Genomic DNA, 23,998 nt, shown 5'->3' on the forward strand with positions numbered 1-23,998 from the left:
TTTTGCCTGGTCATTTATCTGCTACTGGATATTTGTGCTTTGTTTTTTTAAGGGTTTTAAATGATAAGAGGACAATTAACAGAAGTTTGTGAGACCTAATTGCTGTTACAGCCTGACCTGTAAACTAACCTTTATTTGTTAGATTTATGTTTGTGCTCTAGATTTGGTCAAATTACAGATATTGACTTGCTTCTGGGACCTAGATCAGCTTTGATCAGCTTTGATTGTCAGCACAGCAGACCCATCCTCTGCATGGAATGCAGACCATTTGAAACCTCCAATCATATCTCAGCCAGCATCAGCTTTAGAAGAGACAATGGACTAAATCCTGCTTCTAGGGAACTTTGGACTGATGTGGAGGACTTTGGGAATGATTGATGAATGACTGATAAACCTTGTCTGGGTTATTTATTACTGTGTAGGGAGTGGTTAAAACTGTAACTATTGCTGTTATCCTAAGACAGCGGGGGAAATTAGCTTTGGATTTCTCAGAATTTTTTTCCTATTTCTCTTTAATAGATGGGTCATTAGCATTTTACCAGCAGCCCACAGAGGGGATCTGAGATATTTCCCCATTTCCAGGTGTCACCATCTCTATCCTGGATAACACCTCACTTTTAATCTGTTCCTGAGATCTGTTTTCTCTAGGCTTCAAGTTTTGGATTTTCAGCTGGACTTCAGCCTGGAGAAAATTGACTGGACAACTGACTGGGACACCCCCTAGAGGCCTGTTGCCATCCCCCACACCTGACGCCTCACCCCCTGGCATGAATCCCAAATCTCTACGACCCTTGTCAGTTCGAAGCAGTTAAAGATGAGTTCATCGCCCCTATTCCCACATACATCTGGAGGTGACTGCTTGAGGGGGGAACAAGACGAGGGGACCCCGCTACTCTGAAGATCCTTGGAAAAAATCTTCCAACCCTGCCTCAAATAAGAGACACTCCCCCCAAAAAAAACCTTTTTCTTAAAAGAATTTAAGAGTTAACTGCTTAAGGGGGGAATGTTGTGGGCGGTAGCCCCCTCTGATATCCCTTGTTTAATCTCCAACTTCCTTTGGGCTAGTTTTGGTTTTCAGCCCCCATTCTAATGATCTGAAATTCCTTTCTGTGGAGAGACTGAAGGAGATAACAACAGAAAATTCCTTCTTATTTACAACAGAGAATTCTTGTATTATTGACAAATATTTCTGGAACCTCTTGGATAACATCTCTGTCCAAACATTGTTTTGATGACTCTAGTTATGTATATACGGAAGGTTAAAAAATGAAATCTTTGCATTTGGTGTATACCAGCCAATGCCCGTCAACTGATGTCCCTTTGCAGGCAGTCTGGTTTTCCTGAAGACCAAATGCCTGTCTATCCTTTTACTATCAATAAAGACTTTGTTTCCATACAGCATTAAGAGAGAGAGAAAAGGAACTGATCCATCTCAGTTTATACCTCAGTTTACACCTCATCAAAATGATAAGCAGGATGATTTCAGGAAAACTTAGAAAATCTTATGTGAACTGATGCAAAGTGAAGTTAGCAGAACAATAACATTGTACTCAGTAACAGCAATGTTGTACAATGAAGAATTGTGAATATCTTAGCTATTCTCAGCAGTACAATGATCCAAGACAAATTTAAAGGACAATTGATAAAGCATATTATCCACCTCCAGAGAAAGGATTGATATTATCTGAATAGTAGTAATATTAGTAGTAATAGTATTTTTAAAAGTTATCTAAGTAGTGTGAAAGTAAGTTTGAGGTGAATTGTATATGATGAGGTAGTTCTAAATAAGCAAAATTGGGTAAGAAAAGGTTAAAAGAAGAAATTATATCATAAAAATGGGATATGAAAGGAAGAATTAATATAGAAGAAGCAGGTGGAGATAGAGAGCTGGTAATATTAGAAACAGTCATCTGGGTTGAAAAAAAAACAATATACATATATTAAGAGATTTAGAAGTTTTCTGAACTTCTAGAGAAGTGAGAAAACTGGAGGATAGGGTGGGGAAGGGACTTTGTGTAGGTTGCACAAATTAAGATTGGGAAAGCAGGGTGAATAGATAAGAGGAAAGAATCAGAGAGCACATTGTTTTTTCAAATGAATTTTGTTATTATTTTTTTCTAATTCAACAAAATAAGTTTTTGATAATTTAATTGTGATAGCACTGAATATATAATTGGTTTGGGTAAAACTGTCCTTTCTGTTATATTGACCATACTTACCCATGAACAAGGAATAATTTTCCAATTGTTGATACTTGATTTTATTTTTATAATTAAAAAATTAATAAAATAATTTAGAAAAGTAAAAAAGTCAGAAATAGCAAAGGAAATAATGGGAGGAAATGTAAATGGAGACTTAGACATTTATCAGATCTTAAAATATATTATATGGTAGCAATTATCAAAACTCTCTGGCACCAGCTAAGAAACAGGTATATCAGTGGAACAGAGTGCAGTGGCAAATTAACATGATAACTTTGTATTTGAAAACTGTAAAGATCTAAGATTTTGAGATAAGAATTCACAATTTGTTAAAAATTGTTGGGAGAACTGAAAAGCATTTTGGCAGAAAATGGACATGGACCAATATCTCACATCACTTATCAAGATAAGGTCAAAATGGATTCATGATAGAGAAATAGAGATATTTTGCAAGAAATTTAGAACATGTGTCATATTGCTTATCAGACATGGATATAGGTGAATCATTTATGAATAAACAAGAGATGGAGAGAAAACTTAGATGAAAAGTGAATATGGGTTACATTGAATTTAAAAGGTTTTGTACAAATAAAACAAATATAGCTATGTTTAAAAGAAAAGCAGAAAACTGGGATGAGGAGAATGTTTATAGACAGTTTATCAGATAAACTAATGTCTAAAATATATAAAGAATTTTTCAAACCTGTAAGACTATGAATCATTCCCCAATTGAGAAATGGTCAAAGAATATGGATAGGAAGTTTTCCAATGAAAAATCCAAACTACTTATAATCATATTTTAAAATGCTCTAAATCATTATTGATTAGAGAAATGGAGATTAAAACAACCATGAGATATCATTTTACACCTAGCAGATTAGCTAAAATGACTGAAGGGGCAAGTGACAAATGTTAGAGAGAATGCAGAAAAATTGGGATGCTAATTCATTACTGATAGAATTGTAAAATGATCCAACAATTTTGGAGGTAGCAAATTAAACTACCTATATCCATAGACCCAGAAAAACTACTACTTGGTCTATTTCTAAAGATGATTAGAGAAAAAAATAAGAACCTATATGTTCTAAAATGTTTATAGTATCTCTCTTTGTGATGGCAAAAAACTGGAAATTGCAAGGATAACCATCAATTGACCAATGACTCAACAAGTTGTGGTATATGATTATCATGTAATAATACTGTGCTGTAAGAAATGATTAGGTCAATGATATTAGAAAAAACTTGCAAAGACTTGCAGAAAGTAAGGAAGAACAAAATAAGCAGAACCAAGAAAACATTGTATATAGTATAGTATCAATTTAGGATTGATTAGGAGACGACCATTTTTCCAGAGTAAGGCCCAGCAAGCGGGCTGTGCTCTGACCTTGGAATAACAGCAATCCTTTGTGCTGATCCTTTGTATTATCTCACTCACAGAAAAATGTCAATTTTTTTTAATATACTTATAGTACTACCCTGACCAGCACCAGGTGTTCTGAGTTCAGACAAGCACTTGCTATATCTATGTTCTGGCCATTGTCACATTTTTGCTGTTACCCCTCATAATCAGTTATATCACTATGTAAGCATTGGTATGAATTGCCATCTTTCCTACATTGCCTACCCACTATGAGTGGCATATGTATCCTTGCTTGCAAGCCACTTCCTTCACTTTCAAGTTGAAACTCCTTTTTTATTCCTGACTTTCCTGTCCCTTTCTGTTCAGCTATAGTCATTCAAAGGTTAGAGGACAATTCATTCCAGTAGACAAAAGCAATAGCAATATTGTTTTAAAAATGATTTGGAGAGAAGCTAAATGGTGCAATAATAGGATACCAGCCCTGGAGTCAGGAAGACTTGAGTTCAAATCCAGCCTTAGACACTTAATACTTATTAGCAGTGTGATCTAGGCAAGCTATTTAACCCCAATTGTTTCCAATTTTTTAAAAAAAGTTTTTTTAAAGAATTTTTGAATGAATAATTGTGTTGATTATATACCAAATAATTTATAAAGAATATATGAAAGAATATGCCATCTGCAACCAGAATAAAAATTGATAAATAGTAGTATGTATAGCACAATGGTGTGTGTGTGTGTGTGTGTGTGTGTGTGTGTGTGTGTGTGTGTGTAATGGCAGCAATCTCTTGTGGGGAAGGAGGAAAGAAAAAAAGAAACTTACATCATAATGTTTCATGTACAATCATCTTTTTGTTGTACTATGTTATGGAAATGCTTGTTTTATTTCAAAGTTTTTTTTTTAATTAAAGAAATCATATCCCCAAAGTCACTAACATATATATATATATATATATATATATATATATATATATATATATATATATATATATATATATATATATATATATTTTTTTTTTTTTTGACCCAGGAAAAACTCTACAAAGCTTATACCATAAGGAAATTACAGAAAAAGAAAAAGGACTAACATATGCCAAAATATAGTGGCACCTTCTAGTGTAACCAAAAAATAGAAGATAAAGGGGTGCTCCTTGATAGGGGAATAATTGAATGGATTTTGAATAACACAATACACAGTACCCCAAGATAGCAGCAGAAGAATCCAAGAGTATGCAAAACAGGATAAAACATAAATCAGATATTTGCTCAAGAAATATTCTGTAATTAGACCTTATGCCAAAAAATGTGAAGTAAGGCTGGAAGAATGAGTAAACAATAACAACAAAAATGGGAGTGACAAGGATGTTGAAGACATAAACCAAAGGGAAAAAGAGTGACTTCAAAACATCTTCTAGAAAAACATCAAAGAAAAATACAACTAGTATACAATTTCAAATAAAATGTGTGGATGAATTAAAGGAAATGATTTTTTTTTCTGAAAAGATCTGAAAATTATTTTATAAATGAAATGAGACAATTATTTGGGAAAAATTTTGGGAAATTGGGAGAAAAAATGAAGAGTAAAACAAGATTTGTGAGAGCTCCAACCAAAGTCTTCCCCATGGCATTTAGGGATGTAACTGGGAAGAGGACAACAGCTGTTAATAAGCATTCAAAGAAGCAAAATTTATGACAAAGAAATTAGTCATGTTAGAAAACACTCCAGAAAACTGACTTGTGCTATTGTGGTCTAAAAGAGAAGAGAAAGGCGGGAAAATGCCTGAAAACTTGGGTCTATATAACAAAACTTCTGGTCCACACAGTCAAAAAATCCCATGTTTATCTCAGAAAAGGTATCACAAAAAGACTTTAAAGCTACTCTCCCAATCTCCTATTGACACTGGCAGGCTGAGGTTTTATAGCAAATCTCATACTTATCCACTTAACATGGAAGGATAGCACTGATGTGTTGTCTTTGAAGGACATGATCTTCAGGCCTGAAGCAAGTTATGGTTGGTAGGCATATAGACTTAGGTATCACTGAGTCATTGATCGGAAGTAGCTAACCCAAAGAGAGAATCATTTGTAGTTATTGTTCTAAGTTCATACTCTAACATTAAGGACTTTATCCAACATATTTTTAGGAGTTTTAAGGTAGTATATTATCAGATCCTCAAAACTTCTCATCAGTAGAAGTTGGAAATATCCCTGGGAGATCAGATGAGAACTTAAAGTGACATCACAGATTTGAAAAACATTTAGAGCATCTTTCCTTATCTTAAAGATTCTCTCTCTCAACGAGGAAGATGTAACCTACAGGAACTTTTGCAGACAAAACAAAGCTCTTCTAGGAGGCTAACTATGAAAGTGATAGAAACCATTCTACAAAGAAGCCTATTTCAAGGAATTGGAAATTGAGTGGATGTACATCAGATCGGGAATGACTGAATAAGTTATGTTATATGAATATGATGGAACATTATTGTTCTCTAGAAGTGATGAACCGGATGATTTCAGAAAAATCTGGACTTAGATGAATTTATGCTAAGTGAAATAAGCTGAACCAGGAAGACATTGTACACAATAACAACAAGATTATGTGATGATTAACTATAATAGACAACTGTTCTCAACGCTACAATGATCCAAGACAATTTTGATAGACTTAGCATAGAAAATTTCATTAGCAAACGGAGAGAGAATTATGGCACCTGAATGTGGATCAAAGCATATAATTTTCACCTTTTTTGTTGTTTTTTTTTCTCATGGTTTTTCCCTTTTGTTCAGATTTTTCTTTCACAACATGACTAATATAGAAATATGTTTAAAATATTTGTACATGTATAATCTATATAAAATTGTTTGCTATCTTGGGGAGGAGAGTGGAAGGGGGAGAGAGAAAAAATTTGAAACTCAAAATCTGTCAAAAATTAATGTTGGAAACTATCTTTACATGTGATTAGATAAACAAAACACTATTAAAATGATAAAATAAACCTAAGTTTATCTATTTCTAAATTCATGTTATCTATCTTGCTTATCTAAGAAGGAGTGTCTATATGTGGAGAAAGTTGTGGAAGTGCAAAAGTGACATTTTTGATCTACTCCATACATATACAACTTCTTAATTTGCAAGGTATTTGGGTTGTTCTGATATGAGAGAATACAACTGGGATGTAAGGCAATCAGTTAATAATGGGTCCAAAGAAGATCTGGGAATAAATTGTGAAGAGTTTCATGAAAGAGGTCTTTACAGTGAGATAGAAATCAATACACAGACAAACAAACAAACACACACACATAACACACCCCTAATGTCTTTTAATAAGACAAAAAAGAAAACTAACTTCATTTGACCAGGGATTAGGGTACTCTTGTTTCCCTTTCCTTTTCCCATGTTAATAAGAACAGAAACAATACTTAGAAAAAATAGAAACATCAAATTTTATTAAAATCATGCAATTTACTTAGCAGGATGAAACAATTACATTAAGACATTAATTAATTAATTAACAAACATTAAACCACATTATCTCATCTGTTGAATCAGAGTGTTTTTTTTCTGTGAATTTATCGAAATTTGGCATTCCACTTACCCCCTCATTATATTCTGAATAGAAGTGGCATGGGATAGATTGAATTCTGAGAAATAGATGATGTAAAAAGAGCAGTGAACTTGAAAGCAAAAGATAATGAGGCTTGTGTTTTAACTTGCCATAACAATGGGTCAGCTTTTTCTGAATTGCAATTTTCTCACCTGTAAGATAGAATATTTGCAATATTACTTCAAAGATTTGCTGTGAAAAAATGCTTTGTAAATATTAAGAGCTACATAAATGAATTGTCATCAATATAAGTAGTAAAAGACACTGTACAGAATTTTGACCATTTCAATGAATAGATAATGAGAGAGAATAGAAAATTATGAAACAGAAAACATGAGCAATTCTAGCTTAGAATTAAGAAACATGAATACAACAATATTTCATCTCCTCTATCCACAAATACCATTTGTTTAAGATGAATAGCAAGCACATAATGGTCAATAAAGCTAGCAAGTGATGTAGTGGTTAGTGTGTCACATTTAGAGAAATGAAGTCTTGAATTCAAATCCTGCCTTAGACAATTACTCACCCTATAATTGTAAGGAAATCATTTAGATTCTCAAGCCTGCTTTCCTTTCTGATAAAACGTGGATAACAACAATCTATCTGACAGGGTTGTAGTAAAGATCAAATAAAATGACATTGGATTCATAAAGAGCTGTAAGTAAACATTAACATATAGTGTTCTGCAAACCTTACATTGATTGCTATACAAATTGCTAAACAAATAGTTATTGTATATTACTTGATAATGACAACAATTAAAATGTGAGGAAGAGCTACACATAAAGAACACATTCCTTTTTAAAAGAGGAGGGGCTGGAGAAATATTGAAATACTACTACAAATTTGACTCAGCATTTTTTTCTTTCTCTGGATCTTGGAGAGAAATTTTCTGGTTCAGAATGTTAGCATCTCCTTTTCTGGATTTTTACAGAAAAATAATTTGTCCCTTTCTTTTCAGACAAAAATGTTATTATTGTTAGTTCTTTTTTTTACACAATGTTTCAAGGTTTTCTTTTATTATTATTTATTTTTAAAGCTTTTTTATTTTAATAGTTTTTATTTACCAGATATATGCATGGGTAATTTTACAACATTGACAATTCCCAAACCTTTTGTTCTAATTTTTCCCCTCCTTCCTGCCCCCCCCCAAAATGGCAAGTTGACCAATATATGTTAAATATGTTAGAGTATAAATTAAATACAATATATGTATTAATGTCCAAACAGTTGTTTTGCTGTGCAAAATGAATTGGACTTTGAAATAGTGTACAATCAGTCTGTGAAGGAAATCCAAAATGTAGGCGGACAAAATTAGAGGGATTGGGAATTCTATGTAGTGGTTCATAATCATCTCCCAGAGTTCTTTCACTTGGTGTATCTGGTTCAGTTCGATACTAATCTATTAGAACTGATTTGGTTCATCTCATTGTTGAAGAGGGCTACATCCATCAGAATTGATCATCATATAGTTTTGTTGTTGAAGTATACAATGATCTCCTGGTCCTGCTCATTTCACACAGCATCAGTTTCTCCAGGCCTTTCTGAAATGATCCTGTTGGTCATTTCTTACAGAACAATAATATTCCATATTGTTAGTTCTTATAGTTTGCAATTGCCTTTATTCTTCAAGACATGAGTGGTAGGATGGACTAGTGATGCCTCAGGATTCATCAGTGACCAACAGAGAGAGAAGCTGGATAAGCAGCAGAAAGCATAAAATAGTTTTATCAAGTTCTTTAGTCTCCAAACATAGTTTTAATGATATCATTAACTTTTTCCAAGATTTGCAAAAAGTTTTCAATGTACTGATTTTGGCTTACAACCTCTGTTGTAGCACCTCTTTGCTTTCTTGCATAGAATTTTTCTTTTTCTGCAAGTTCCCTATACATTTTTTCTTCTCTTTCTGCTCCAATTCATTCCTTAAGTTTTTGATTTCCTCTTCATATTCCTGTCTTATTTCCTTTTTCAGTCTTTCCAGGTCTTGCATATAGACTTTTTCCAATGCTTTAGTTTAGATTTTCTTTTCTGTTAGTTGATACATCTGATTTGTGTAGCAATAGCCTCCATTTTTTTGCACTACATGCTCAACCAAACTCAGAAGCTCTGTTAGTTGGGCCTCCTGCTCATTTCCAGTTGCCCAGTTGTTGAAAGCATAGCATCTTCCATCAGAGCTTTCAAATCTTTATCCCTAATTTCACATAGATATTGATTCAAATCAGTACCTTCTAAATCATCCTTCCGAGTAAATAAAAGGATCATATATTTCTTGGCTCTGGAACCAAAAATTCCCAGGATCTTCTTTATTGCATCTTTTTCCTTCTTGGTGTAATGACTGAATGGAGCCACCAGGAGGATGGTATGAGGCCCAGGAGAGGGCATCATGAGGCAGCGGCTAATCTCCATTGAAGTGTCTTCATCATATACATCAGTATCAAAAATTCCAGGAGCATTCACCACTATGTTCTCTTTCTCTTTCCACGGCCTGCTTTCTTTCATACAGTTCTTGGTTACTGATTTTGCTGCTAGTTTTGACTCAAATACTCGTTTTCCAAGGATGCTGTTCCCTGTTGTACTTTTCCCAGCTCTTGTTTTCCCCATTAGGACAAGTCTCAGTTGCTTTTCCATGAGGTCTTGGTTTCCATAATCTAAAATGGGATTAATGAAGTGACAGGATTAAGCTATACCTTCAACTGCTCTCCTTTCAATCTCTATTCCTGCTCAGTGCAGCTATATCTCTGTTCTTAGCTACAGTTCCAGAGTCACATGCACAGAAGCATGCTGGTCCCTTTGCCTTCCTCTCTTATCCTCTATTGGCCCTCAACCTAACATTATTAACATTTCCTTTGCCCTTCTTTTGCCTCAGGGATTATTGTTGTTATTTGTCCTTTGTTCTGGAAGAGAACCTTGGCATTAGGGAGATGATGCCCTGACATACTAATGAATTAGATTTAAATGAAGAATAGCTGTGCAAGGTCACCTGACTTACTTTCTCTCCAGTCATCTGGGTCCAGAACTGGAAACTAGTGGAGAACTGAAGCATGGAATTATAGACCAGAAGAAAAGATGCCCCATGAATGTCAGCAGTCTAGTTATATCCCTGACCTCAAACAATCAGGGAACTTTTCCCCACAAAGGATGTATCATCTACATCTACATTTCTTCTCACCATTTTATACTATACAATCTCATCATATTGTCAGAATGAATACAAAGGGTAGACAGAGTGGCAACTCCCAAATGAACTGACAGTAGCCAACCTCATTCAGCAGAGCCTACTATAGAGAAAATAAACATATTGCTTCCCCTTCCTTTCTTATAGTTATTGTTTTGATATACAGGGGACTGATAAAAATATTAGAGATGGGGGAGAAGGAGGATGAATTAAATAAAGAATGAAAGAATGCTGGGGGGGAGGAAGAGAAAATTTAGAACAAAAGGTTTGGCAATTGTCAATGTTATAAAATGGCATATATCTGCTAAATAAAAACTATTATACAAAAAAAAAAAAGATGAAAGAATGTAAGGAAAGGAGGAAAATAAAGAATGAAGAAAAACTGAGAGAAAGCCTGGCAAATGGAAAGTGCTACTCAGAGAAAGTTTTGTATGCTTAGGAAAGGTCCAAAATCTTTATTGCCAAAAAATTAGAATTTTATCTGATTTCAGTCACCTCCCTCTCCTCCAAACCTCCAACCCAGAAGAGTCCTGGGTGTTTGATCACCATAGCTTGTCTCCTCGATCAGGTTATTAAAATCTCTCCACAAAAGCCTTCTGCCATTACAGGGTCTAACTTCTATTAAAAAAAAAAAAAAAAAAAAAAAAAAAAAGAATCAGAACTGAAGTCATTCTCAATTGTGGTAAAGTGAAAAGAGAATCTGACCTGGAGTCACAAAGCCTAGGTTGGGTCCATATCTTTGCCTTCACCTGGCTTTGTGCACTTGGCCAGATCATTTGTCTTCCCAGAGTCCTGGACTGGCAGTAGAGGAGCATGAGTAATAAACAGCAAGAAGATGATTTTGACTGGATTGAAAAATGAATAAAAGGGAGTAATACGCCTGATGCCAGGTTGCAAAGGACTTTATATGCTACATAGAGAACTTTATATTTGATTGCAAATTCAGCAGGAAGCCAATAGAAATGATTGAGTAAGGGAATGACCCAATCAGAACTGTGCTTTAGGAAAATCAATTTGACAACAGGTGGAAAATGGAACAGAGAAAATACTACAAGAAGGAAGACCAAGTAAGAGACAGTAGATGCAGGGCTTGGGGTTATGATTCTCTTAACCTGAACACTTATAGTTCTCTCTCCAAATGGTTCACAAGGGAATCACTTATTCCTTACCTTCTTTCATCATTGTTGTGTTAATGGTAATCAAAGGTAGCCATATTTTAAAATGACCATAACTACTTCACTAGCCATGACCCATCTGATTTTCTCCATTTATGGCACTGAAGCCTGCAGTTGTGACAATTAGCCATTCCTCCAGGTAATATCTGTGCCTCATTCCCTTCTCTCATCAGTACCTGTCCAAAAGTCAGGATATGCCTATCAGGAATTGCTGCTGAGCCTCTGTCCAGACCTAAGTGGCCTGCCTTTGTTTCCCATTGCTCCTATTCTAGAAGAGATAAATTGAAAGTTAAAGACCCTCAGTCCTTTAATTCTTTATCGAAATCTATGTTAAAATAAAGAATTTGGGTTTTAACTTGTCTGAAACTTTCTACATTCTCCAATTTTTATTTTTAACAGAATCACTGGTTTTCATGGGGATTGGAAAATTCCTACTAGTGCAAGTCAGCACCAATTCTGCAAGTTGCAAGTTTTAAGAATTTTCATGAGGTCCTGAGAAGTTAATTGACTTGCTCAGGATCACAAAATCAGTATATGTCAAAGATGGGTCTTGTATCCTTCTACCAGAATTCCTTGTCTCCTTTTTGACTTGTGTCCCATCTCTGAAGCCAGCTTTTTACTTAATATTATACACCATGCTTATTTTCTTTTTTTTGGGTAACATTACATATATAATAACACTCATTTCTTATAGGTAATGCAGCCTTCTAAAACTAAAACACCAAATTGTGACAAGTAACTAAGATTTGTTAAATTTTCATAACATTGAAAGAAATATGGATTATGAATGCATTTTTAACTTTTATAATCTAAGAAAAATGTACATTATTACAACATGTAAAAAAAATAAATATTTCTCTATCAATCTGGCACAATTTTGTTTATAAGAAGCCTTCTTAGAGTCCTAATTGGCTTTTAAGTATTCCTTGGGGCCTGAACTATACTTAAACATAATAATTAAGCCGAAATTTTTACCTCTATAATTTCTTAAAGATATTCAATATATATTTGGCAGAAATTGCCCACAACAGAAACTCAGAGAAGAGATATTTCTCCCATAATACATCACAATCCTTTTAAAACTTTGGGAGTTAAGGAGAGGATTCGGGGGAGATGGTGGAGTAGGTTAGAAAATTCCAAGCTCTTCAGATTTTTCTCACAAATGAAACAAAATAGTACCTCATGACAAATGTAGAGTAGGTAAAATAATCAAGAGTCAGAGCAGAACAGTGGTCTTCCTGGAACAATTAGAGAAGATGCAAAGATAGCTACCTAGACAGAAGTTTAGGTTTCATTAAGTGAAAAAATACCTTCAGATTAGTTCTACTGAAAGAGCAAGCTGGCAATCTCTGAGCCTAGCTAGGTTGAGAAGTAGCCTCCATCACAGCCACAGGAACATATACTTTTTAGACAGTGTAGAGAACTGGGTGTCTTTCTCTGGGAAGATTGAGAAAACCTCAGATAATAAGAAACACCAAGGCTAGCGGTGCAGCTGAAACTTAGGCCTTGGGTGAAAAGCAATAATCACAGACCTGATGAGTGCAGAAACAGTGCCAGAGAGATACTACTGACTGCAAATACTTACAGGAAGGCAGAGTTCTTAGGTTCAGCTTCCAGATCAGAAGGGAGAACTGAAGAAGGTTCTGAGACTAGAGGCATCATCTGCTATACCCCAAGACTACAGATGATTACATCAACAATCTTCTATTTTAAAAATAAAATAATTAGGGAAAGAGAAAAGAACCTAACTATAGAAAGTTACTAGGGGAAGAAGGAAGATTCTAGGATTCATCTTCAGAAGAGGATAATGAAACAAAAGAAAATCCTCTCCTATCACAAAGAGTAATATTAAATGGTAAGCTGCCCCCCAAAAGTCATAAAAGAACTCAAAAAAGACTTTAAAAATGAAAAGACCAAAATTGAAGTAAATTTTTTAAAAATTTAAGAATAATCCAAGAAAAACAAAAAAAAAATTATGAAAAGAAAGCCAACAACTAGAGGTCTAGAATTGTAAGGTATTCTTTAAAAATAGAACTAGGCAAGAGGACCACCAGTGAAGTTATTTTATTATTTTTATTAATTTTATAATTATAATTTTTTGACAGTATATAAGCATGGGTAATTTTTTTACAGCATTATCTCTTGTACTAACTTCTTTTCTGAATTTTCCCCTACCTTCCTCTGCCCCCTCCCCTAGATGACAGGCAATCCCATATATGTTAAATGTGTTATAGTATATCTTAGATACAATATATATGTGTAAAATCGAATTTCTTGTTGTATGAATTGGATTCAGAAGGTATAAGTAACCTGGGTAGAAAGAAAGTATTGCAAACAGTTTACACTCAATTCCCAGTGTTCCTTCTCTGGACGTTATCTGATACTGTCCATCACTGATCAACTGGAACTGAATTAGATCTTCTCTATGTTGAAGATATCCACTTCAATCAGAATACATCTTCATATAGTATCGTTGTTGAAGTGTATAATGATCTCCTGGTTCTGCTCATTTCACTCAGCATCAGTTGATTTAAGTCTCTCCAAGCCTCTCTGTATTCCTCCTGCTGGTCATTTCTTACAGAACAATAATATTCCATAACATTCATATACCATAATTTACCCAACCATTCTCCAATTGATGGGCATTCATTTATTTTCCAGTTTCTAGCCACTACAAAAAGGGCTGCCAAAAACATTTTGGCACATACAAGTCCTTTTCCCTTATTTGGTATTTCTTGGGGATATAAGCCCAGTAGTAGCACTGCTGGGTCAAAGGGTATGCACAGTTAGATAACTTTTTGGGCATAGTTCCAAATAGCTCTCAGAATGGTTGGATTCTTTCACAATTCCACCAACAATGCATCAGTGTCCCAGTTTTCCCACAGCCCTTCCAACATTCATTGTTATTTGTTCCTGTCATCTTAGCCAATCTGACAGGTTTTTAGTGGTATATCAGAGTTGTCTAAATTTGCATTTCTTTGATCAATAGTGACTTGGAACACTCTTTCATATCAGTGGCAATAGTTTCAATTTCATCCTGTGAAAATTGTCTGTTCGTATCCTTTGACCATTTATCAATTAGAGAATGGTTTGGTTTCTTATAAATTAGAGTCAGTTCTTTTGGAAATGTGGCCTTTATCAGAACTTTTAACTGTAAAAATATTTTCCCAATTTGGTATTTCCCTTCTAATCTTGTTTGCATTAGTTTTGTTTGTACAAAAGCTTTTTTAATTTGATGTAATCAAAATTTTCTATTTTGTGATCAATAATGACCTCTAGTTCTCCTTTGGTCACAAATTCCTTCCTCCTCCACAAGTCTGAGAGGTAAACTATCCTATGTTCCTCCAATCTATTTAGGATTTCATTCTTTATGCCTAAATCATGGACCCATTTTGATCTTATCTTGGTATATGCTGTTAAGTGTGGGTCCATGCCTAGTTTGTGCCATACTAATTTCCAGTTTTCCCAACAGTTTTTGTCAAATAATAAATTCTTATCCCAAAAGTTGGGATCTTTGGGTTTGTTAAACACTAGATTGCTATTTTAATTCACTATCTTGCCCTGTGAACCTGTGATCATTTCATGAGGCATATCAGTATTTAATTAACATTCAGATTCCTTCATTTGTTTAGTCACACCCAAATTATAGGCATCTCCTTAGATTCAAATGTTTGCCACTACAAAAGAACTACTAAAAATATTTTTGTACATTTCCATCCTTTTCCTCTTTTTAAAATTTCTTTAGGCAACTAAGTGATGCAGGGGATAGAGCACTGAACCTACAATTGGAAAGACCTCAGATAGCTATGTGAACCTCACTAGCTATGTGAACCTGGGCTTGTTATCCAGGGTTATTACCAAGGGTTGCTGTGAGAATCAAATGAAATAATGATTATAAAGCACCTAGCCCACTACCTAACACATAGTAAGCAAAATATAAATATTTATTATTGTTATTGTTATCTATGGGGTATAAGCCTACTAGTGGTATCACTCTATCAAAGGATCATTTTAATCATTTGAAGGCATAGTTGCAAATTGCTCTTTGGGATAGCTAGACAATTCACAGTTCCACAAATCATTCATTCATATGTTTGTTTTTCTTCAGCTCCCCCAAAGATTTTAAATCCTCTGATTTTTGTCAACTTTGCTATTCCAGTGGGTATGAGAACCTCAAAATTACTTAGTTTCCATTTTTCTAACTATTAGTCATTTGGTACATGTTTTCATGGGGTTAATGTTAGCTTGAATTTGAGTAATTTTTCTTCAAGGATCACGTGAGTAGCTCAAGGAGCTACTAACTTTCAGTAGTTTCTGTGTCCCAATCTGATGTCCTCCAGGACTTTCCAGACTCCAGACCTTGGTTCAAATCTTGAAACAGAATTGCAAACTTAGCTCTGGATGGAGCTCTACTAGAGAGTTACAGGGACTTCCAGGGTGGAACCAAGATGAGGGAAGCTGCTGAAGCTCTCCCAGTTTCCCTTGAAAACCACATGAAACCAAACCTCTAAACAGAGTCTGATAGAATGAAACCACTCTCAAGCTCACGATAGACTGGGAAAACTACAAGAAAATTCAGTCTCTGGACATGGCTCTCTTCAACAATGAGATGATTCAAACCAGTTCCACTTGTGCAGTGATGAAGAGAGTCATTTACATCCAGAGAGAGAACAATGAAAACAGTGTAGAACACAACATGGCATTCTTACTCTGTTGTTATTTGCTTGCATTGTGTTTTTTTCTCAGTTTTTCTTTTTCTTCCTTCTTGATATGATTTTTCTTGTGCAACAAGATAACTGTATAAATATGTATTCATATATTGGATCTAACATGTATTTCAACATATTTAACATGTATTGAACTACCTGTCAACTAGAAGAGTAGGTAGGGGGAAGGAGGGGAAAATTTGGAACAAAAGGTTATGCAAGAGACAATATCAGAAAAATTACCCATGTATATGCTTTGTAAATAAAAAGCTTTAATAAAAAAAAATAAAAATAAAGCAAAAAACAAAACAAATAAAAAGAAATTTTTAAAAAGAGAAAGAAAAAAGAAAAGAAAAGTCAGTCTCACTGGGGTAGAAAAAGTTCCAGATAGACTCTGGAAAAGCTGGTGAGAGAGAGTCTTAATCACAGCAAATCAGCAACTAAGACTCTCAGTTCTGAGTCAGTAAAGGAGCAAATCAATGAGGTACTTTCCACACCCAGCTCAAAAAGGCAAACTCTGGAAAACCAGGCTGTTTCCTGAAAAAAGCAGGCAAAGCTACCCCCTGCAAACACAAGGGGTCCCTGTGCCCAAAGCCAAGGCTCATAACTGCACAGAAAGCTTGGGACAGCACCCCTTTTATCCGAGGACCAGAGCTCAACCATAAAAGTTTAAAAAAAAAAAAAAAAGGAAATATGAAAAGAAAAGTAAAGAAAATGAACAAGAAACAGCAAAGAACCTTTACCATAAAAAGCTACTATGGTAACAGGGAAGACTGAGGACAAAAAATCCACGAAGAAATCTCAAAAAATGAAATGACTTGGTCTCAAGCCCAAAGAGACTTCTTGGAAGTACTCATAAAAGACTTTAAAAAGCAAATAAAAGAGGTAGTCTTACAAAAGATCATTAAGGAAAACTGCCCCCAATATTCTAGAAACAGAAGAGAAAATACTCATTGAAAGAATTTGTCAAAAAAAAAAAAAAAGTAAGAAAGAAAGAAAGAATTTATCAATCACCTTAAGAAAGAGATCCCACAAAGAAAACCCCAAGGAACATTGTTGCAAAACTCCAGAATAATCTCAAATAAAAAATACTTCCAATTAGGGTGTTCTGAATCACTATTGATCAGAGAAATGTAAATTAAGACAATTCTGAAATACCACTACACACAAGTCAGATTGGCTAAGATGACAGGAAAAGACAATGACAATTGTTGGAGGAAATATGGAAAAACCGGGACACTGATGAATTGTTGATGGAGTTGTGAATAGATCCAGCCATTCTGGAGAAAAATTTGGAATTATGCTCAAAAAGTTATCAAACTGTGCATACCCTTTGATCCAGCAGTGTCACTACTGGGCTTATATTCCAAAGAGATATTAAAGAAGGGAAAGGACCTGTATGTGCCAAAATGTTTGTGGCAGCCCTTTTTGTAGTGGCTAAAAATTGGAAATTGAATGGATGCCCATCAGTTAGAGAATAGTTGGGTAAATTATGGTATATGAATGTTATGAAATATTATTGTTCTGTAAGAAAGGACTAGCAGAATGAATACAGAGGGGCTTGGAGAGACTTACATGAACTGATGCTAAGTAAAATGAGCAGAACCAGGAGATCATTATACACTTCAACAACAATACTATATTAGGATCAGTTCTGATAGAAGTGACTATCTTCGGCAATGAGAAGATCCAATTCAGTTCCTATTGATCAGTGATGAACAGAACCAGCTACATCTACACTGAGAAATGAATGTGGATTGTTTGTACTTTTGTTTTTCTTTCCACGCTATTTTTACCTTTCTATGTGGAATGGAGAGATAAGGTGAAGAACTTACAGGAATGTTTAAATTCTTTTTCTGTGTTTTATTTTTCATTATTTCTATGTCTCTGTGACTTACATAAATACAGTGTGTGCAAACCAATATTTACTTCAAACTTTAGAAATATTTACTTAACCAGAAATGATGACATTTATTCTTGTTCAATGTTATCAATATTTAGACTATTAGTTTAAATGATGTCAGCTCAGTAATCTGAAGTTTGAAGGTCTGATTGATGATTCTTCTGAGAACCAGGGAAACAAAGCATTTCATTCTAATCTGCCGTTGGCACCAATGTTTAACATTCAATTAGGGGAGAGGGCTCTTTTTTCTCAATGCTCCCCAACTTATGATATAATCCTTTATAATAAAACCTATAAAAGCTGTATATCTTTACTTATTCTTTAGTCTTTCTATCACAAGCTTTCTCTTTCTTATCTCATGATAAGACAGCTCATCCTCTGGAGGGTTCAATAAACAACTTTTCTGTTTTCTATTTTGAGTGATGTCTGAGTAGTCATTTTGGGTAAAGGTCTTCTACATCCCTCACATTTCTAAATCCAATTTTTCTTGTGCAACAAGAAAATTATATAAATATGTACACATATATTATATTTAAGATATACTTTAACATGTTTAACATGTATGAGACTGCCTGCCATCTAGGGGAGGCGGTGAAGGGAAGGAAGGCAAAAGTTGGAAGAGAAGTGATTGCAAGGGTCAATGTTAAAAAATTACCCACACATATGTTCTGTCAATTAAAAAAAATAATAAAATAAATAAATAAATACTTCAAGCTGTCAGACAAAAAAAAAAAAGGCTGAAATATCAAAGAGCCACAATCAAGATTACCCAGGATCTGGTAGCTTTGACAATAAAGGAGGCCCTGGAACACCATATTCCAAAAAGGCAAAGGACCTAGGGTTACAACCAAGAATTAACTTCCAAACAAGACTCAGCATCATCTTTCAGGGGAGTCAATGTAATTTCAAAGAGGTAAGGGACTTTCAATTGAAAAACCTATTCTTTTTTGGGGGAAAAAAGAACTAAATAGAAATTTTTTTTAATTTTATTTATAATTTTTTTGACAATATATACGCATGAGTAATTTTTTATAACATTATCCCTTGTATTCATTTTTCCAGATTATCCCCTCCCTCCCTCTACTCCCTCCCCTTGATGACAGGCAATCCCATACATTTTACATGTGTTACAATATAACCTAGATACAATATATGTGTGTAAATACCATTTTCTTGTTGCACATTAAGTATTAGATTGCGAAGGTATAAGTAACCTGGGTAGATAGACAGTAGTGCTAACAATTTACATTCACTTCCCAGTGTTCCTTCTCTGGGTATAGTTGTTTCTGTCCATCATTGATCAACTGGCAGTGAGTTGGATCTTCTTTATGTTGAAGATATACACTTCCATCAGAATACATCTTCATACAACATTGAAGTATACATCAATCTTCTGGTTCTATTCATTTCACTCAGCATCAGTTGATGTAAGTCTCTCCAAGCCTCTCTGTATTCCTCCTGCTGGTCACTAAATAGAAATTTTAACCTACAAAGACAGAACACAAGAGAAGCATAGAAAGGCAAAAAGGGGGGAAATATATATTATTTAAAGGTTAAATTATTTACATCCCTAGATGGGGAAGTGATTTCTGTAATTCTGGGGAGAGGAGGACATCACATGGATTAAGGATGTGATTGTAAATGTGCTCTGCTTTAATGGCATCTAAGAAAAAGACATTAAAGGATAGATAAAAGTCTGTACTGGAAAAAGAAGTATAATGGGACAATTAATTCACACGAAGAGATACAAGGACCTATTGCAATTGAGGGAAAGAAGGGAGGGGTGGGCATTGTCTGAAGTTTGAATTCATCAGTTTGGGCTCTAAGAAGGAATAATTTAGTCATTCTATTGGATATAGAAATTTATCTAACCCTATAAAGAAGTAGGAGGAGAAAGAGGAAAGAAAAGGGAGAGACAGGACAGAAGAGAGGACAGAAACATGAGGAGGAAAGCTAAGAGAAGGGAAGAAGAAGTTATAGAAGATAAAGTAGAGGATAGAGTGGGTTAAAAAAGAGCACTAATGAGAGAAGGGGGAAGAGTGATAAGAGATAAGGTAGTGGGTGAGGTGAGTGAAAAAACCATGACTAAAGACAGGATGGAAACAGAGAACAAAAGTATATATAGGGGAGAAAATAGGATAGAGGGAAATTTAGAGTTGGTAACCATAACTATGAATGTAAATGAGATGAACTCTCCCATAAAATTGAAGAAAATAGAGTGGATTAAAAAAACAGAATCCTAGAATATTTTGTTTATAATAAATACATTTGATACAGACACATACAAAATAAAGGTAAAAGGCTGGAACAGAATTTATTATGCTTCAGCTGAAGCAAAATAAAAAAGCAGGGGTAGCAATTCTGATCTCAGATAAAGCAAAAGTAAAATTAGATCTCATTAAAAGGGATAAGGAAGGAAAGTAATTTTGATAAAGGGTACCATAAACAATAAGGTAGCAACAATACTAAATGTGTATGTACCCAGTGGTATAGCAAGAGATTCCTAGAGAAGATTTTAAGACAGTAATAGGAAGAAATAGACACCAAAGTTATTCTAGTGGGGGGCCTCAACCTTCCCCTCTCAGAATCAGACAAATCTAACCACAAAATAACTAAAAATGAAAGTAGGGAGGCTAATAGAATTCTAGGAAACCTAGATATGATAGACCTCTGGAGGAAACTGATTATGGACAGAAAGAAATATACCTTTTTCTTGGCAGTACATGGTACCTAAACAAAAATTGACCACATATTGGGCATTAAAACCTCACAATCAAATGCAGCAAGAAAGAAATAGTAAAATGCTTCCTTTTCAGACCACAATGCAATAAAAATTACATTCAATAAATGACCAGGCAAATAGAGAATGAAAACCAATTGAAAATTAAATAATTTAATTCTTAGAGTAGGAAATGAGGAAATCAAACTATCACTTTTGCAGATGACATGAATACTTAGAGAACCCCAAAGACTCTGCTAAAAAGCTATTAGAAATATTTCAGAACTTTAGCAAACTTGCAGGATACAAAATAAATCCACATAAATCCTCAGCATTTTTATACATTACCAACACAATTTAAGTGCAAGACATACAAAGAGAAATTCCATTCAAAATAACTGTCGATAGTATAAAATATTTGGGAATATATCTACCAAAGGAAAGTCAGGAATTATATGAGCAAAATTATGAAACACTTGCCACAAAAATAAAGTCAGATTTAAATAATTGGAAAGATATTTAGTGCTCTTGGATAGGCTGAGCAAATATAATCACGATGACAATATTCCCTAAACTAATCTATTTGTTTAGTGCTATAACAATCAGACTCCCAAGAAACTATTTTAATGACCTAGAAAAAATAACAACAGAATTCATATGGAACAACAAAAGGTGGAAAATTTCAAGGGAAGTAATGAACAAAAAAATTAAATGAAGGTGGTCTAGCTATACCTGACCTAGAACTATATTATAAAGCAACAGTCACCAAAACCATTTGGTATTGGTTAAGAAATAGACTAGTTGATCAGTGGAATAGGTTAGGTTCACAGGGCAAGATAGTGAATAAAAATAGTAATCTAGTGTTTGACAAACCCAAAGATCCCAACTTTTGGGATAAGAATTCATTATTTGACAAAAACTGCTGGGAAAACTGGAAATTAGTATGGCAGAAACTAGGCATGGACCCACCCTTAACACCATATACCAAGATAAGATCAAAATGGGTCCATGATTTAGGCATAAAGAATGAAATCCTAAATAGATTGGAGGAACATAGGATAGTTTACCTCTCAGACTTGTGGAGGAGGAAGGAATTTGTGTCCAAAGGAGAACTAGAGACCATTATTGATCAGAAAACAGAAAATTTTGATTACACCAAATTAAAAAGTTTCTGCACAAACAAAACTAATGCAAACAAGATTAGAAGGGAAGTAACAAATTGGGAAAACATTTTTACAGTTAAAGGTTCTGATAAAGGCCTCATCTCCAAAATATACAGAGAATTGACTTTAATTTATAAGAAATCAAGCCATTCTCCAATTGATAAATGGTCAAAGGATACGAACAGACAATTTTCAGGTGATGAAATTAAAACTATTTCCACTCATATGAAAGAGTGTTCCAAATCACTATTGATCAGAGAAATGCAAATTAAGACAACTCTGAGATATCATTACACACCTGTCAGATTGGCTAAGATGACAGGAACAAATAATGATGAATGTTGGAGGGGCTGTGGGAAAACTGGGACACTGATGCATTGTTGGTGGAGTTGTGAAAGAATCCAACCATTCTGGAGAGCAATCTGGAATTATGCCCAAAAAGTTATCAAAATGTGCATACCCTTTGACCCAGCCATACTACTACTGGGCTTATATCCCAAGGAAATACTAAAAAAGCGAAAGGGACCTGTATGTGCCAAAATGTTTGTGGCAGCCCTTTTCATAGTGGCTAGAAGCTGGAAGATGAATGGATGTCCATCAATTGGAGAATGGTTGGATAAATTATGGTATATAAATGTTATGGAATATTATTGTTCTGTAAGAAATTACCAGCAGGAGGAATACAGAGAGGCTTGGAGAGACTTACATCAACTGATGCTGAGTGAAACGAGCAGAACTAGGAGATCATTATACACTTCAACAATGATACTGCATGAGGATATATTCTGATGGAAGTGGATATCTTCAACATAGAGAAGAGCTAATCCAAGTCCAATTGATCAATGATGGACAGAATCAGATACATCCAGAAAAGGAACACTGGGAAATGAGTGTAAACTGTGAGCATTTTTTGTTTGTTTGTTTGTTTTGTTTTTCTTCCCAGATTATTTTTACCTTCCGAATACACTTCTTCCTTTGCAACAACAACAACAACAAAATTCCATTCTGCACATATATATTGTACCTAGGATATACTATAAGATATTTAATATATATGGGAATGCCTGCCATCTAGGGGAGGGAATGGAGGGAAGGAGGGGAAAAACTTGGAACAGAAGGGAGTACAAGGGATAATGTTGTAAAAAAAAATTACCTATGCATATGTACTGTCAAAAAACAGTTATAATTATGAAATTAATTTAAAAAGCGAAAAAATAAAGATTTTAGCATCAATATTCACTAAGGAGATTGGTCTATAGTTTTCTTTCTCAGTTTTCAACCTACCTAGTTTAGGTATCAGTACCATGTCTGTGTCATAAAAGGAATTTGGTAGGACTCCTTCAATCCCTATTTTTTCAAATAGTTTATATAACATTGGAGCTAATTGTTCTTTAAATGTTTGGTAGAATTCACATGTAAATCCATCTGGTCCTGAGGATTTTTTCTTAGGGAGCTGATTAATAGCTTGTTCTATTTCTTTTTCTGAAATGGGTCTATTTAAGCAATTTACTTCATCTTCTGTTAATCTGGGAAGCCTATTTTTTGGAGGTAGTCATCCATTTCACTTAAGTTGTCAAATTTATTGGCATAAAGTTGGGCTAAGTTACTCCTTATTATTGCTCTAATTTCCTCTTCATTAGTAGAAAGTTCCTTCTTTTCATTTTTAAGACTAACAATTTGATTTTCCTCTTTCCTTTTTCTGATCAGATTTACCAAAGGTTCATCTATTTTATTTGTTTTTTCATAAAACCAACTCTTAGTTTTATTTATTAGTTCAGTAGTTTTTTTTTTTTACTTTCAATATTATTAATTTCTCATTTTAATTTTAGAATTTCAAGGTTAGTATTTGATTGGGCATTTTTAATTTGGTCTTTTTCTAGCTTTTTAAGTTGCAAGCCCAATTCACTGATCTTCTCTTTCTCTATTTTATTCAAGTAAGCCTCTAAAGATATAAAATTTCCCCTTATTTCCACTTTAGCTGCATCCCACAG

The 23,998-nt window shown here is 34.4% G+C and overlaps 1 protein-coding gene across 1 annotated transcript; it reads right to left on the reverse strand.

The window, feature by feature from the left end:
- Positions 1–8,819: 8,819 nt before the first annotated feature.
- On the reverse strand, positions 8,820–10,944 carry GIMAP4 (GTPase, IMAP family member 4). Its single transcript, XM_074267525.1, is given in 5 exon segments — positions 8,820–9,072; positions 9,075–9,338; positions 9,341–9,814; positions 10,888–10,914; positions 10,917–10,944. Coding segments are annotated over 5 exon segments (960 nt in total). The 3' UTR covers positions 8,820–8,905.
- Between the last annotated feature and the right edge of the window lie 13,054 nt (positions 10,945–23,998).

This window comes from Sminthopsis crassicaudata, chromosome 5 (genome assembly GCF_048593235.1).
Source record: "Sminthopsis crassicaudata isolate SCR6 chromosome 5, ASM4859323v1, whole genome shotgun sequence".
Taxonomy (NCBI): Eukaryota; Metazoa; Chordata; class Mammalia; order Dasyuromorphia; family Dasyuridae; genus Sminthopsis; species Sminthopsis crassicaudata.